This window comes from Emydura macquarii, unplaced genomic scaffold (assembly GCF_026122565.2).
Source record: "Emydura macquarii macquarii isolate MOO-44397 ecotype Brisbane River unplaced genomic scaffold, CSIRO-AGI_Emac_v2 contig_705, whole genome shotgun sequence".
NCBI lineage: Eukaryota > Metazoa > Chordata > Testudines > Chelidae > Emydura > Emydura macquarii.
In genome coordinates this window covers 8,040,287-8,058,242 of record NW_027130842.1, presented here as the reverse complement: position 1 = coordinate 8,058,242, position 17,956 = coordinate 8,040,287, and the positions used below count along the sequence as shown (strand labels likewise).

The following is a 17,956-nucleotide window of genomic DNA, read 5'->3' as shown; positions in this document are numbered from 1 at the left end:
GAACCAAATTCTGTTTTCTGCAGTATACAGTATGCAAACATCTCCTAAGGAGTCAGTGAGACCTGAGCATGCATGTCAGAGGGTAAAATTTGACTCTGAGTTTCACAGGGCTAACTCTGGGTGTCAACTCCTATAAGGCATTGGAGCGTATATAAATAACCATCTCTGGAACACAGATTATTTTAACTTGTTTGCACAAATGTAAAATGCAGCCTCAATTAAAATAACTTATGTGTCAGGTGATGGGGAAGACAATGCTTAATTTTCCAAAGTTGAGGATGGTCACATACTTAAAGCCTTGCGTGACCATGGCTAGTTGTGCTAGAACATTTCCAGAACAGAAGACAGAATCCAAGTAATTTATTCCACCATATACCATTTTATAGGGTTGGTTGGTATCTAACACAGCCTTACAAGATATAAATAAACTGACTAAGGTTTTTGTTTTGTTTTGTTTGTTTTGTTTATTTATTTATTTAACTTGTAGGGCCACATTCACTGGAATCACAAGCAGGAATGTCTTGATTGAATTCAATGAAGTGTGCGCCCTCTGCTTTTAGAGCCAAATTTGACTCTTAAAAAATATTGGGCCAGATCCTCGAGTCCAGCTGAGCTATGATTGGGGCAGAGGCAGAAAGCTGGCTTAAATCCACTTTTCCACTTCCTTTTTCTTTGGGGTAAGTCAGGTTCAGGCTGTGATGTAAAAGAGCATAGCCTCTGGGATGCTTTAATTTATGCCATCAGCCATTGCCCTTAGGGGTAATTCCATCAACCCAGGATGACAGGAGCATGCTGCACGCTGCTCATGCTGCCTCCCACACCCTATAGTTGGGAGATGCATCAGGGAACGGTATAAAGGAGAATCTCAAGCCTCCTGCCTAGGGCAGTTTTCCATCTTTTTTGCATCATCGGCGCAGTGGGGGGTTGTGGATCTGGCCTAGGAATGCCATTTAAAATGGTAAAAGGGAGAATAAGACTTTGTTTCCATTTCTGGGATTTTCTAATATATTCTTCCCCTCCTCAAATCAATATACATTGTGCGTGCTCTGCACCTACAGGAATTGCTTTGCACCATGATGTCAGCACAGCCTCCTGTCTCAGTTATCAGCACAGTATTATTTTTTATCTCTTAGCCTTTGTTTTCATTTGATTCCATTGTTAACTTAAGGTTGATTGGCTTAATGCCTGGTTCACTTGCAGAGCAGTGAACAGGGCTTTTTGATGCCATATTTCATAAATAAATTTGTGAACTCTGAATAAGTAAAGGTTTATTAAGCATATCAACCAGTATTCAAAGGCTTCAGAAATTTTGCAGTTTGATAAACTGTGTTGTTCTGCAGTGATAAAAACAGGTGTTTCCCTTCAATTGCCAAGTCTGCTCCCATCTGAGAATAAGTAGTCCAAATTACATCTAAGAAGAAAATTTGCCAGAAATTAAATTACTTTTCGTCAGGGTGCCACAAATAATGAGAAGGGGAAAAAAGCCATTGGAAGTACATTGTAGTCTATTTAATTCTCCTCATCTAAAATCCTGCAGTTGAATTCTATACTTAAAAATAAACTGTACAGCTTTAGTAGTAAACTAGGATGAATTTCAAATCACTAAATTATATTCCATCTGCTTCAGTCATGAGATAAAAGTAAATTTTTGTTCTGGAGCATAAGTAGCCTTAACAAGGTTGCTGCTATATCAGTTCAGAAATATATATTTTTCCCATTAATCAGCTCTTTCCCGTATTGGCTTCTGCTCAGGTTATGACCATCTTATATGTCTTTATTGATAAAATTGCTGTTATCACGCCTGACTATTAGGTCACAGTTTTCAATGAATAGATCATACAGCTGACAAATCCTTATATCTTCTTCTCTTACTCCAGTGAGTAGTGTGTCTCCCCATGCTGTCAGTAGTTCAGTGAATCTGGCTGCTTTTTGCTCAATCCTATTCAAGTCAAACTTTCATTGCAAAACTTGATCCAACTGATCTTCTGCAAACGAACTTTATCGGTAAGTCACCAGTAGAAGGTGTCAGGGATTCGGAGTAAATGATTGCAGCTTTCAAAAAGCTGTGCCTCAGTCTGCCAGTTCTACTCCACTGTTTCATTAGATAAGGAGTTTGTTTTGCTGGGGTTTTTTTCATGTAAAGTGAATTTAGTGGAACACAGGAATTCTCACACCAAATTAGACCAATGTTCCAAATAGTCAAGTATCCTATCTATCTCCATCAGTGGCCAGTATCTGATACTTCAGAGAAAGATGAAAGAAAGGAAATATATGGAATAACCATCACAAAAGGGTATTTTCTTCCTCTTCATGGTTGGTTTATTCCTGAATCATGAATATTTATAGCCTTTATATTTTTATGTTATGTAATATAATTGAATCCTCCCATTATACATATAACTGTCTAATTCTTTTATTTTGAGCCCTGCTAAGCTTTTAGCCTTTGGCAATGAGTTCCACAGGTTGATTATCCTGTGCACAAAAAAAAAAAAAAAATCATCTGTTTTAAATGTGCTGCCTTTCAATCTCATTGGATATCCCTTTGCTCATGGTATCATGAAAGGATTAATAGGATTGTCTGATTTATGGGGCTGCACAGAGGTTTTTTTTTTTTTTGGGGGGGGGGGGTGGAACAAAACCTGAAGCTGACTGCCCCCCATACCCACTCAGACAAATTAACACTGTGGGGGAGATAGGGTGGCAGGGGAGTTGGAAAGCAAGCCTGCACCGTATTCATCCAGCAGTGGTGGCTAAGCTCCTGTCCCATGGACCTGGGCCCAGTTCCCTGCTCCAGATGTTGTGACCTGGTGCGTGAGGTCACCGTGCCACTTGAGTTTGGCCTGGCCACCCTTCCATCATGACAGAGTGACCGCTGGTCCAAACCCACGTGGCTCTGCGACCCTGCGGATTAGGTCACAGAGCCACTCAAATGGAGGGCTCAGGGCAAAATGCTCCTTTTGCCCTCCCTTCCCAGAGGCCCTGCCAATTTACTATCTCTATTCCAGTCATTGTTTGATATACTTCTGCCAGGTGCTTCCTTACTTGTCTCTATAGATAGAGCTGTTTACCTCTAATTGGACTTATTATTTTCAGTCTCCCCTCATATAAAAATCCTTTCACGATGCCAATCATTTTTATCTCCTGTCTCTGTACTTTTTCAATTTTTCCGGTCTCTTTTTGACCAGAACTGAATGGAGGATTCCAGATGTGAGTTTACTGTGGATATGTATAATGGTATTGCTATATTTTTAGTATTACTTTCGATCCAGTTATTTGTATAGTCTAATGTTGTTGCTTTCTGACCGCCACTTGAAGTAATGTTTTCATTGAGCTGTCTACAGTGACACATCATTTTCTTTTCCGGTTGATTATAGTTAATTTGGACCCCAGTGATGTATGTGAATAGTTCAGGCTATTTGTTCCAAGGTGTATTATCACCATTGTGTTGCCTGTTTGCTCAGCTATGTTTGGTACCTCTGGAATTCTCAACAAACTCTTCTAGTTCTGACTATCCAGAATAATTCTCAGTTGCTTGCAGATTTTGCCATCTCACTGTTTACCCCCTTTTCTTATGAAAGATGTTGACATGAGAATCTTGGAGACTCTATGTATCCACAAAATAGGTGTAGTGCAGGCAGTGGTATTCCAGAGCAACCCACAGAACTGTGTTTCAGTTCTTGACTTGAGGGAGAGCACAACTGGCTATGAGAAAGTAGGTCAGTCACCATATCCCCTCAATCCAGGGTCTTTCTAAGTCTGATGGGTATGAGGAATTAGATTTTAGAGCTGCAACAAACAAACAACAGAAGAAGAAGAGTGGTGGAAGCCTAATAATTTAAAACTAAGATGGACAAAGTACAGATTAGTATACCATAGGGGACAGTCTTCATTGGGATGATCATGGACTACACCCAATAGATTTAGCTACACTGATTGTAATCTGGAATAACTCCATTAACAGGAGTAGATATACTCAGGTTATACAGAGATGTAACAGAGGTCATAATCTGGCACTGTAGGTCTAAATCAACTGTGATCTCTGTGATACTGTGCAACAGTACAATTTGATAAACAGAGTAAAATTTATCAGAGTTCTGCCATTTAATTTGTGAGAAGAAAGTGAAATTAATCTGTCATTTTTTTGTGCTTCTTAGCTGTAGGGGATTGGAAAAATTGAAACGTTTGAAAAAACCAAGTGCTGCATACATTTTAGGGATAGGATATTCAAAAGTACTCAGTGCTAATCCAACTCTACTGCCCTGAGGTCATTGTTAAAATTCCCATATATCCCAGAATATTACATTATTACCTAAGTAATTTTTCTAGATTCCTTTGAGTATGTCCTTCTTTATCTTCATCATCATCATTGCGACAAAGTGCAAGGACTCTAGCTAGACACTAGCAAGACAACTCCTGCTGTTACTCTTACATAGATTTTCAGGAGAAGGGAACTGGGAAGGTCCAGAAGCAGCAAGAACAATTAGATACTCAGGGGAGGCAGGAAGATTTATAAGAACAACTGCCTGTAGGTGTTAGAGAAGGTCAGCAGCAGAAGTGGGAGCTCACGGGTGACGATAGCTGTAGGTGACCATGATATGATGATCGTGCACTTGGGTGTGATGTGACATTGCAAAAAAAAGCAATGTCACTAGCTAGAGGGCAAAGGTATGATGGCAGCGTTTTGCGACATCATCCAGGAAGGAATCAGAAATGAGCAGCAGGTAGAGAACTGAACCCCCTGCCTTTCGTAAAGGAGAGAGAGCTATGCTTTAGTCCTACTTTACTCTCTAACTATGTGCCAGTATGTGTGTGGCAGGAGTGTTTGTAGAGTGGTAGCCATGTTGATCCCAGAATATTGGCGGGAAAAGGTGGGTGAGGTAGTCTTGTTTATTGGACCAACTTCTGTTGGCGAAAGCTAGTCTTTTTAACCAACAGAGGTTGGTTCAGTAAACAATATTACCTCACCCACTCTGTATCAGGAGTGGAGAGTTGGCACAGGGAAGACTCTGTGCACACCTAGGCACTGCAGAAGTCTGGTGTAATGCAGACTGGATTATTTGTATTACTTTTCTTGGAATGTAAAATAAGTTTTTCTTTTGCTGTAAATATTGCGTCCTTAGCCTCTCAGAGAATGAAAGCCTTGAGGGAAGACCTGGTCATCCTGAAGATTGTTTTCTTTGTTACTTCAGCTGAATCACTATGCCTCTTTATCCGTATATATCAGTATTCCCCTAGGCAACCTCAGATTCTTATTTTGATCTTCCTTAATCCATGTGAGGTGGTAGTGCAGTGCCTGAGTGGCCAAGTGAAGTGAATTGCATGTTTTGACATCCGATTACATATTGAGTGGTCCCCAGAGGAATCATCCACTGCCCTGTGTTCAAAATAATGTACTGACTGATCTGAATGAGATCAGCAATATAAATAAATTGCAGGTTGAGAGTGACTTTATGGCCAATTACTTTATGGCCAATTACTTTATGGCCAATTACTTGACTCTGGCAAAGTACTGTTCCTTGACTGAAGTTGTCAACCCTAGGTATAAGCAGACTTTCTGGGATATTGTGCCTGAGAACAAATAAACTACTAAAATGTGTCACTTTGAAGGCTTGACTCATGCTGTTTTCTTCAAGGCCACAAATGCTAGATTGGCTTTAGGCTGCAGGTGGAGATCTAGGATTGAAAGGCGCAGTGGTGTGGCTCTTTGGTGGATATGTTTTAGCTTGCAAGTGGCAATCCATGCTGCAAAAAAGTAGCAGGACGTTAATCTTTCACTACTTCATACTCAACATGGCCATATGGGTGAGCAAGCTGTTTGCATATTATTGATTACATGAAATAAATGTGTGGTTTCAGATGTCATAATTTCATTGGGACTATGCAGAGTCCTGGAGGGGAATCATCCAAGCATGATAGATGTTTGCATCATTGAAAATAATTAAAGTGTGGAGACTGTCAGAAAAGTAGCTGTACAAGTGACTTCACAGGATTCCATGTTTGCTTCCTGTGAGTAATGATTCCACATTGGTTGCCTCAGTTTATAAGTCAAAAAGCCATTTGTCTTACTGCCACCTTATAAGGTCAGTCTGGGATTGGAAAATCAACTGTGTTCTTTCTGTCTCTTGCATCCTCATCAATAAAAATTCTGTGATCAGAATGTAGCTGCTGCATGAGGCACAATAGCTTTGTCGTGCTGGCAGCCATAACACCTGTTTTTGGTTGACGAAGTTAGGTAAATAGGTACCTATACTGTCCCCATCACCGTAATATCTGCGTGTCGCACAAACATTCATTAATTTTATCCTAAAATATCCTCTTGATGTTGGGGGAAATATTATCCCCATTTCACAGAGCTGAGGAAATGATGCATAGGGACGACTGAGAATAAAATTTTCAAAAGTGAAAGTCAAGGGACTTTAGCCTCCTAAATCGCTTATGGCATGTCAACAGGGCTTTAGTCCACACCAGTAGGGTGATAATGTTAGTCCTCACTAGTGTGTCCTGCACTAACTGGCCTATGTGGACCCTCCTGGCATGTACTAAAAGTTCCTTAGTGCACATGAAGGTAGTAGTTTTTGAAACGGGACTACATTGGCATGCACTGGGGAACTTTTAACGTGTGCCAGCAGGGTCCACCTGGGCCAGTCAGTGCACGACATGCTAGTAAAAACTAAAATTTACAACCCTCTGCTGTGGCCTGAAGAACCATGTAGACATGCCCTTAGACACTTGACCCTAAGTGACTTGCCCAAAGTTACAGAGGATGTCCATATATGAGCTGGGAATTGAACACGTATTCTGAGTTCCTATCTAGTGTCCTAGCCTCAGTAACCCACATGTCATGGGATAAGAGGCAAGGACCTCTCTTGGATCAGTCACTGATTACAAGATAGGCAGCAAAGGGTAGGAATAAATGGTCAGTTTTCAGAATGGAGAGAGGTAAATAGTGGTGTCCCCTGGGGGGTCTGTCCTGGGATCAGTACTGTTCAACATATTCATAACTGATCTGGAAAAGGGGGTAAACAGTGAGGTGGCAAAATTTGCAGATGATACAAAACTACTCAAGATAGTTAAGTCCAAAGCAGACTTTGAGGAGTTACAAAGGGAACTGACAAAGCTGGGTGACTAGGCAACAGACTGACAGATTAAATTTAATGTTGATAAATGCAAAGTAATGCACATTGGAAAACATAATCCCAACAATACATATAAAATGATGAGGTCTAAATTAACTGTTACCACTGAAGAAAGAGATCCTGGAGTCATTGTGGATAGTTCTCTGAAAACATCCACTCAATGTGCAGCGACAGTCTAAAAAGCTAACAATGTTGGGAATCATTAGGAAAGGGATAGATAATAAGACAGAAAATATCATATTGCCTCTTTATAAATCCATGGTACACCCACATCTTGAATACTGCATTGGAATTGGAAAAGGTACAAAGAAGGGCAATAAAAATGATTAGGGGTATGGAAAAGCTTGCAGATGAGGAGTGATTAATAAGACTGGGACTTTTCAGCTTGGGAAACAGACGACTAAGGGGGGGATATGATAGAGGTCTAGAAAATCATGACTGGTGTGGAGAAAGTAAATAAAGAAGTGTTATTTACTCCTTCTCATAACATAAGGACTAGTGTTCACCAAATGAAATTAATAGGCAGCAAGTTTAAAATGAACAAAATGAAGTATTTCTTCGCACAACATGCAGTCAACCTGGGGAATTCCTTGCCAGAGGATGTTGCGAAGGCCAGGACTATAACAGGCTTCAAAAAGAAATAGATATGTTCATGGAAAATAGGTGCATTAATAAGTATTAGCCAGGATGGGCAGGGATTGCTGTTTGCCAGAAGCTGGGAATGGGCGACAGGATGGATTACTTGATTACCTGTTCTGTTTGTTTCCCTCTGAAGCACTGGGCATTAGCCACTGTCAGAAGACAGGGTACTGGGCTAGATGGACCATTGGTCTGATCCAGTATGGCCATTCTTATGTTCTTATGTTAACAGATACACTGAGTAAGAAAAGATCATTTTTATATTGAGAGACAAGGTAGGTGGGGTAATATCTTTTATTGGATCAACTTTGGTTGGTGAAAGAGAGGAGCTTTCGAGCTACACAGAGCTTATCGTCTCTTTCACCAATAGAAGTTTGTCCAATAAAAGATATTACCTCTCACACCTGCTGTCTCTAATGTCCTGGGATCAACACAGCTACAACAATACCACAAACAACATTATTTTATATTGACATATTCTCCTTATAATTCCACTTGAAAACAGCAGTGTGTCAGACTATTTTTGACTCATGGATTTTTGGGAAGACAAAGGGATTAATGGTTGAAATGATCTTACATTTATATATCCCCTTTAATCTGTAAATGTTTTTCAAACACTATAGAAGGATTACTTAATCTACCACAGAAAAGTAATCACTGCTGGAGCTGGAAGGCAGCGGTTGTTGAACAGCTCAAAGCTGAAAATGAAGAGGTTGCTCACCCCAGAGAGTAACCCACTCCAAACCTGGTTACCTAGTGAAATAAAGTGGCAACTTCCAGAAAGAAATAAGTTAATTAAAAAAAAAAGCATACTTCTTGGCAAGAGATGTGAAACTGAAAAGATCACTTCCTAGCATTACAGTTCTTTAATTTTCATGATCTATCATACAGCAAAACTGTTGTGAGGAATATGTGGCATAAATATACAGAATACCATTACTGAACTGTTCATCAATTTCTGCAGATTATGTCTGAATTGAAACCCTCTTTGAAGTGAAGAGAAAATAAAGGAATAAACTTGATAAAGCTGAATGAAAGCCCAGGCACCAAAGAGTGAAATAATCATAATTAGATCTCTTAAATAAATTGGCTAAATAAACAAATCAGCTTGGTGTCATTGTATGGTGCACGTTATCTATAATGAATGTCATCCTGATAAAAGAACAATTAAACCCAATTAAGTAATACATGCACTGTATAACAAGGCTATACAGCCATTACTGCTAAACAGAGAAGGAAAGACCAGCAGCCAAATCCTGGTCCTGTTGAAGTCAGTGACAAAACTCCTGGATCTGGTCTCAAGGAACCAGTTCACAAGAGTCATCTGGTCTAAATCCAGGCAGGTGACAGCCCTAGTCTTGGTTCTGCTTTGTGTACTGCCATTTTTCTCCATTCCATTGAATGGATATATGGTGATGTTCTATGGTAAAGCCACCAGACGATTCACTAATTGTGAGCTGAGGTACAATGGGGATTCTAGAAGGTCCAAAATAGCTGGTGGCAGTCTCAAAGTTCCTGGTAGATAAGCTGGATACAGAATATGTTGCAGCCACAGATTTTTATCTGCACATATACTGGGTAAGCATAGGAAAAGATTTCTAAGGCAATGTTTTCTCTGAGTCCAATTTTATATCTTGCATTATTGGTCTAAGGACTCTACTCCCTCCTGATTAAATCTTCTCCTAGAATCTACACTTCTATCTCCTGGTAGAGTTGATAACTGTACATTAATTGTTTACCAAACTATAAAAAAATTGGGGATTTATTATATGAATGTACTGAATTCTCAGGAAACCTGTGAAGAAAAACACCAGGTGCTCTTGTCCTCAGAGAACACATTTGTCTTCTCATCATGTACCATGAAATACTGCATCCAAGGTGCACTCGGCATAGCTCAGTATAGGGAGAGGAGCCATAGCAATGGCATTAAGCCACCATTTTGCTCTCCCACTCATGGGGTGATCCAGGCACCGATCTGGTCCTCAGTGAAAAATTAGAGAAGCCTGAGCAGCTGCTTCAATTTATACTGACAAACAATGGCCCTAAGAGACCATGAAGATAGTGGCAGATCACAAGTGTTTAAGCAAGTCCTGACCATGCTCCCTTTTCTAGACAGTATCCCTTAGGCAAGTGGGAGTGGGGTGGTGTAGCAATGACTATGGTGGGTTTGTGCCACCTGCGGATCCCCCTAACTAATGGGAATTCTCTTCTGGCCGGTTATGGCAGCATTAGGGCAGCTTTGCACTTAGGGAATAGTGCAAAGCTCCTTCACTGCACCAGAGAACCTGGCCTGTGACTGGAACCTACAGTTAACATAGGAATATCATGCTTTGGTTTGACTTCCTCCAGCAACCAGCGGGCTTAGTTGTTGGTTTGGTTACACACTGAAGTTTTGCATAAAACTAAATTAACTTAATTTGTAGTTTTAGAATGAAGGGCCTGTAATTCTGATCCTCCATTTCAACTCTTTTTCTCCCCTCTCCCAGACACCTTGGATATGTATAATATGAAGAACAGGCACTAGAACAAGAGAAGTGAAATGAGTTTTCTGTGGTGCAAATGCTAGTTTCCCAGAACTCTCACGTTAAAGCTTGATTACTGTTGTAAGAGTCCTAGGTGAACAGCGTTACTTCCACTGCATCATCTACCACTGAGGGGAAGCAAAACCATTACATTGTAGGCCAGGGCATTTATATGGAGCACTTTAACTGTCTCACTAATGCTGGATCAAATGGACTGTGTCTATCCAAACAAGCTCACACGCACAGTGACGTGGGACAAATTGCTATCATAACTTGAGTTGACAATTCTCAGGATACAGCTGCTGCCTAATAAATATGCCCCAGAGAAGGGTTTTTGATTAGCTATCTATAAACTGGAGAGAAAGGGGCCCCTGCTGTAAATACTGAATTTGAAAATCACACTCCTTATCTTCATATTAAGAGATGTGCCTAGATTGTAACCTCTTCAAGGCAGGGACTATGTCTTCCCATGTGTTTAGTGGGTGCCTAGCACATTGTGGGTGCTACTGGAATACAATGATAAGTAATACAAACTGATGACACTGAATTCTGCTCTCTAGCAACCCTGCAGTGGTAGTTTGCAGGAAGCAATCATTATTAAAGGCCCATTTTCAGAGCTTTTGCTCTTGTTAGTGAGCATTTATCCCTGTGGGTCACCCCATCAAATTTAATGGTGGGTATTCTCATGAGAATGTAATGAGACTACTCATGTGAATATATGTTCATTTGGAGGAGCAAGGGCTCCATAGTCTGGCCCCAAATGATAAGAATTTGCAAAAAGCTGTGAGCAGTACATCATTGGCCTATTTCAGTTTTGAAGAACTTTTGTGACAGCTGCTATCTTGGCCAGTACGCTGGGGATGGAACATGAGAAGCTGAAAGCATGAGTGGCTATAGCTTAAGCTAAAGAGTCCAGGCTCTCTGGACTCTTTAGGTGGGGCTGTAACAATTCATATCCTCTGTGGTTTGGCACAGAGTGGGACTTGTAACACACACTCACCAGTGGGCTATACATACTTTCATCATAGATTGAAAGGACTCATGGAAGTTGACTCTTAAAGATGCCATATTTTTTTGCTGTGAATAACTAAGGGCCTGATTTGCAAAATTACATGTGCAACTGTGTGCCTAGTTTGAGTGTGTGGTTACTGTGACTGCCTGTGCAAAATGGATATTTGTACATGCAAAAGACCAGTTAGGCACATAGCTGACCATTTACACATGTAAATAATCTATTGGGAATGCAGTCACATTAATTGCTTGTGGACATTAGGCCCCACTTCTGAAAGCAAGACCCTCAGTATTTCAGTTGGTTTATGTGCCAAAGCTTGCTAAGAGATATAACAGTTTTTATGATCATTAGAGATGGGAAAACCACAGAAGGTTTGGAGGTTTGATTTGGCTAAGCCCCTCAAAATGTGTATACTTATCCCAATTGTCCAATCCTCTTGAGTTTTCTCATAGAATTTCTGGTTCTCCCAGCTTCCAGGGAGCCCAAACATAGTTCACATTTCCTTAGCTGGTCCTGGCAGGACTCCAGAATTGCAGAAGCATGTGAGGAAGAAAGTAATCAAACTTTTTGGACTACCACAGAAGGTTTGGTTTAGGCTGGTGGTGGCTTAACCTGATCCGATTTGCTCACTGCAATGGTAGTAGCTATAAAACAGCAAGAGTTATACAGCTTACAGTTTGTCACTGTAACATTCCACATCTGAATCGTGTGAGCCTATTGGGTTTCTTTCTGTAAAGCGATTGTGTGAGTCTTCTGGGTTTCCTTATTCTCATCAGTGCTGCTAGTAAGCTTCAGCTGCAGCAGTGAATGACTGGTGCCTTTGAGACCTGTGCTATTAATTAAGCTGTGATTTTGCTAGAGGTCCTGTTTACACAGGTGAAGTGATTTTGGCTGTGTGCGCGGGGTTTAGAGTTCGGTCCTTAGAATATAACATTACTGGGTAAACTGCAATGCAACAATTAAGCTATTTATTGCATTACACAAAAAGGGTGTGTTTAACAATGTATCTCATGTGCCGATGCTGTCCAGGCTTTGAACTGGAATGCCTCTTACTCTGACAGAAAATGTTAGTTTTGTGCAGGGATGGAGGAATTTCTTTGCTGAAAGTGCTTATTAAGCTATGCTACAATTTTTTTTCAATGCTAGGATTCTGCCAAACATCTGGCTGGGAAGTTGCCCTCGGCAAGTGGAGCATGTGACTGTCAAGCTAAAACATGAACTGGGTATTACAGCTGTAATGAACTTCCAGACCGAGTGGGATGTTGTTCAGAATTCCTGGGGCTGCAACCGCTATCCAGAACCCATGAGCCCAGAGATCCTTATGAAACTGTATAAAGAGGAAGGTCTTGCTTATGTCTGGATGCCAACTCCAGACATGAGCACTGAAGGTAATGTGCAAACCTGTCTTACAACTGGATAAGTAATAGCAAAACCTTTCAATGACATGATTCCATTGCTTTAGGGCTGTTTTTTCTGAATAGCTTTTGTTTATTATTACTGGGAGTGTAACGGGTAACTTTGTTGTGTTGTCCCTACTGGATTCTGTGCACTTTTTCATATGCAGAGAGGTGATCCAAACTATTTCAGATACATATCTTCCATTCTCTGTGTATCTCTATCCCTCCAAAAATTGGTGACTACTTGAAAACCTTTTCTTTCAGCTTGAATTTAATGATAAACCAAATTTATCAGGTTTCTGATGATTGACTTGCATATCAAGACCCTGAAATTGCCATACCTTCTGGATTTATCCAGAGAGGCAGTGCTAGGTAACCTAGGCCCTGTCTACACTTACCTCCGAGATTCGGCGGCAGTCGACCAGAGTTATGCAAGCTACGCAAAAAACTTGCCTAACTCCTGTTGACTTCTGAGTTCTCTTCTGCATGCCGTCTTCACTGCACTGCGCCGACAGGAACGGCGTTCCCGTCGACACAGCGCTACGCTATTTATGGAAGTGGTCTTAATATGTTGATTTCTGGATCGACTGAGCGGGTCTTCACTAACCACTCAGTCGATCCAGATAAATCGATCTGATGGTGGCGAATTTGCCACCGTCAGTGTAGACTTTGCCCTACTCTGGTTCTCCTACTACACCAGTCTCTCATTGCAGTACTGTGCCAGTCTATTGAGCCATTGTATTTTCATATATAGTCGTTTTTAATTTATATCGGATATGGATAGCACACCAAATTGTAACATAAATTAGGATTTGTTATTTGGCCGTTAGACTCCTGAGATTATTGATTAAAAATAGATTAATAAATAAGAAACCATGTATAACCAGGAGGCTAGAAAGTTTGAGTGGTTTGCTGTACTCGAAAATATATAGGATATTTTTTGATATGGTGAAATATTGGTGCCACAGATAGTGAACTATCATGCCAGTTGTACACCATCAGGAAAGGCAGGAGATTTAAAAGAAAAATTAAAACAGTAATATGCATTGGCTTTCTGTTAATGCTCAGCTACGCTGTGGGGAAAAGTGAGGGTTTGGTTCTTGTAGTCTCACTCCTTGGACTGATAGGGCCTGGGAGTTCTCAACCCTTGAGGTGAAAAGATTGTTTTGTATAGCTTAACCGTGTGCTTGATGGACAATTAAAGAGCAATGTTAATGCATTTCAAATGAAATCCTGTCCAGTCCTCCATGCCTAAAGGCCTAGTGTCCCTCAACATAGTGCTATGGGAGATGGCAGCATATGGACATAATTGGAAAAAATGGTCATGGGAACCTCATGGTTCCAGCAGTACCAATCCCTCTCCCCCCCATAAAAGAGCCCGCTCCCACTCCAATTTGTCATTGAAAGTTTTGCCATTTGCAGGCCCTAAAACATATAAATATAGAAGTGTGCGATTAGGAGGATTTCTTCTTTACTTCATGTTCAGAACTGAGCATGATATGAAAGGCATGTCTGTGCTCTGCACAAAATGTTCCAATCAGTCACTAACGTATTATGATGGCAAAATATAATATTTTTTTAAGGAGAGACTTCTGAAGGCTTAATTTACTGCAGCTACCAATTTTGCACATTTCTAAAAATGAGACAGAGAGATGGGTTTATAGAGATGTTCTGGTCCCCATCATTTCGAATAAAATGTGAAGTGTATTTTCAGTATTCTTATTTTAAATTGGAAAGAAAATTATATAGTCATATTTCAGTTAAAAGTTGATTTTTTGGGGGGAAGAAACAGTGTTCTGATTAAATACTAATGGCATAAATAACTGAACTGATCACAAATGTCATCTTTGTTTTGACACTGAATTCATTTTGGCAGTGAATTAATTTTAATATCTTAACTAGCTGAATTTAAAGTATATTTCATCTAAAGTAACTATACTATTACATAAATCATGTTAGGGTCTATTTTCTTTACAACTCTTTGGACCGATTCCATCTCTAAATGGGCTGAAACTTATATACTTCTCGTATAAATTGGTTTTTTTTTATTGTTCTTTGAATGAGACAAGAAATTAAAGGGAATCTGGATGGCTTCACAAACATTGTAAGACAAAGCATTTAACTTCTGACTATTATTTTAACATAATCTAAGGTGGTCTGTGAAATAAAACTGGTTGCTTCAACTCAGTCCGTATTGGACACTAGGCCATACAAAAAACAGCTACTATACACATTTTAATGCTGATCACTATTTGTTGCCAAAGAAGTTCCTGGGTCCAAGTTCATATGGACTTTTGTATTATCTGGAGCTATTACTTAGCAAAATGTGTGGGGAGTTGAAGGACATTTGGGAAACTGTCACTATAGTTTCACATGCAGGTCATGATTTTCAGCAGAGATTAGTGATTTTGGGTGACCAATCAGAGAGAGGGCCTGGTATTTAGGAAGTACTTCACTTCTACCCTTTTAAAATCAAGCCTCATTAAGGCATCTCAATGTGGACACCCAAAATCACTAGTCTTTTCTGGAAATCTTGGCCTTAGCCTGTCCAAAAGCATACGTAATTTCTGACAGTCCAAGAAACCCATGTAGACTTTCGTATTGTGCTACCAGAAAAAGAAGAGAAACTAGCTATAATAGATGTCTCTTTGCTGCCACTAGGATTTCACAGTACAGCAGAATATAGAGACACCGTTAACAGTGATTCTAACTTTCTAGTGTTCATGGAATGTGCCTTGTTTTTGATCCTAGGAAGAATACAGATGTTACCTCAGGCTGTCTGTCTCCTGCACGGGCTGCTAGAGAATGGACACATTGTCTATGTCCATTGCAATGCTGGCGTTGGCAGGTCTACAGCTGCCATCTGTGGCTGGTTAAAGTACGTATTGGGATGGAACCTGAGGAAAGTGCAATACTTTGTGGCCTCCAGGAGACCAGCTGTCTACATAGATGAGGAAGCTCTGGTTCGTGCTGAAGATGATTTCTATCAGAAATTTGGACCTCTTCGCTACTCATGCAAACCTTAGTGGTAGAAAAGCTGACTGGGGTCGGAGGGAGGGGAGATCCATAGTATTGCCAACCCCGAGCATTCAAAATTCATGAGTCAGACCCCCCAGATTTGTGTGTGCGTGTGTGTGTAAGATCATGAGATTTAAAAACAATAATTAGTTTAGTATCTTTTTATTTGCCTCCTGTTGAATTAGCCTTTAGGGTTCTTGTTTTCAAACTTTACTCTGCAACCAGGAGGGCTAGGAACTTACTTTGCAAAAATGAAAGCTGAGATTCTCATGTGAATCCAGGAGCTGGGGCAAATATCGCAAGATTACAACCCTGAGTGATGGTAAAATTGTGGTAGGGAGAAGGTGGAGGAGTTCAGAGGTACTCTATGAAGAAATAAAAATCAACTGTGTGGGGTTTTTTTTTTTTTGGCTTGGGTAGTCAGGGTTGCTTGGCCGTTTCAGGTAGAGCCTTCTGTTTGGTGTGTTTACAAAGACGCTTATAATGAAATGGTCTGAATGAGAAAAAGCAGAAGGAAATTGATTTGTGCAGTTCTGTTTCTGTAACAATCAGCAAGTTAAATTCAATTCATTAGGCAAGAACTGCACTTTCTCTCTTGTTTAGAGTGAATGTGATTTATTAAAATATGCTGCATTGCTTTTTTATGATTCTGTGTGTACTCTAGAGGCTGTGCATAAAAATAGGGGAAAGTTCCACGTATGCAGATTTAATCTACTGCAAGGCAGATTTACTGTTTTATTAGATTATCCTAGATTGTAAGCTTTCTGGAGCAGGGACTGTTTGTGTTTTCCTTGTCTGAACAGTGCCTAACACAGTGGAGCCACACACTTATTAGGTGATACCACACTATAAACAACAATAATGAAAACTGAGTTAAAGCAGAAGATCTGGGAGCTGGCCCAGTGAGTCTATATGCTGGCTGTGCTGGCATGTGAAGGGCCGGGAATCCCAGGTACAGTCTCCATCTCATTCCCTGTTTGGCAATGCCTTGAAGTTCTGCAATGGCAGCAGTCTCTTGCTTGTGGGAGACAGTGCTTTCACTGCTGTTCTGACATGGCTGTCCCTGTCGCTAAACCAGGAATGGTTTCAGTGGGTTCCAAAGTCCAAACCAGCCCCACTCAGCCAAAAATAAATGCTGTGACTCATGACGTTGAGAGGAGGAAGTGAGAAATTCCTTTGCTGAGGATCTGAGTCGGTAAGAAACTAATTTCTAGAGGCTGATGACTCAGCTAAATCCCTTTTCCCTCTATTTTTAGAAAAACTATTTGTCTATATATAGAGGTATTCAGTGACAAAGAGGTATTAAGAGATACATGTATATTACCTTAAGGAAATCCTGATACTGGAGCCTTGTTAGCGATCTGTTACAATACGCTGGGCACTGTTCATGGAGAATGTCCATCATAAAATATATTGCTTTATCTCCTACCCCAATGCCCCCACAGGTGAAGAAGCCAGTGAAAGTTATTTTAAGTTTATATATTTGACCATCAGTTTATTTCTGATTTCGGTTTTGAAATAACGTATGTCACCTGTTAGGTACTGGATGAAACTACAGATCATCGTTAAATAAAAGGGGGTATTTTCCTCAGGTCTTTTTTGTTCACATTATCTTATTTAAGCTATACGAGCTGGGCTTTGCTATTTATGCTTAAGAGTGGACAGTAGCCATTTTAACCATAGTTGTTTATTTCTTGTCTCCCATGGTCTTGACTGTTGTGCTAGACTGTTGACAATGAGATGTCAAACACCAGGATACAGGAAAAACATGAGGGGGTAAAATAAAGAAATGACATGTCCGCTATAGCCCAAGGAACAAAAATGGGTTTTGTATCTGTCTGCCTGACCTTGTGAACTAAACGGTGTTGCTGATGCCCAAGACTTAACTTGTGCCAGAGCGCCTCTAGGCTTGGCAGTTCATAGCCCTAGCACCTCCAGGCTTGCTGCATCAGTTATGAATGTAAACAAATTGCTGGAGCCCCAGCACCTCTTTCATTACAGATTAAGCCTTGATGATGCCAATCCGACTCTCAGAGCACAAGAATGTGCCAGAATGCTGCTCCGTTAGGGGCATAAGGCTAAAATGTGACTCAAGGCACAGCCCTGAGCAAGCATTGGTGCACCGGGAGACATTGCATCGCAGTAACTCACATCTGACTCCTGAGTCCTCCTCTTCTTCCTCTTAGGAGGTATTTCTTTACCACTGGCCTACATCAGCAGTAAATTACACAC

General features: G+C 40.5%; 1 protein-coding gene across 1 annotated transcript in view; it reads left to right on the top strand.

The window, feature by feature from the left end:
- The window catches only part of EPM2A (EPM2A glucan phosphatase, laforin), a 57,686-nt gene extending 40,192 nt beyond the window's left edge, over window positions 1-17,494 (top strand). Inside the window, exons 3-4 of the mRNA XM_067542362.1 lie at window positions 12,456-12,697; window positions 15,458-17,494. Coding sequence (XP_067398463.1) covers window positions 12,456-12,697; window positions 15,458-15,732 — 517 coding nt within the window. The 3' untranslated portion in view covers window positions 15,733-17,494. The remainder of the gene's footprint in view (window positions 1-12,455; window positions 12,698-15,457) is intronic.
- The last annotated feature ends 462 nt before the right edge of the window (window positions 17,495-17,956 follow it).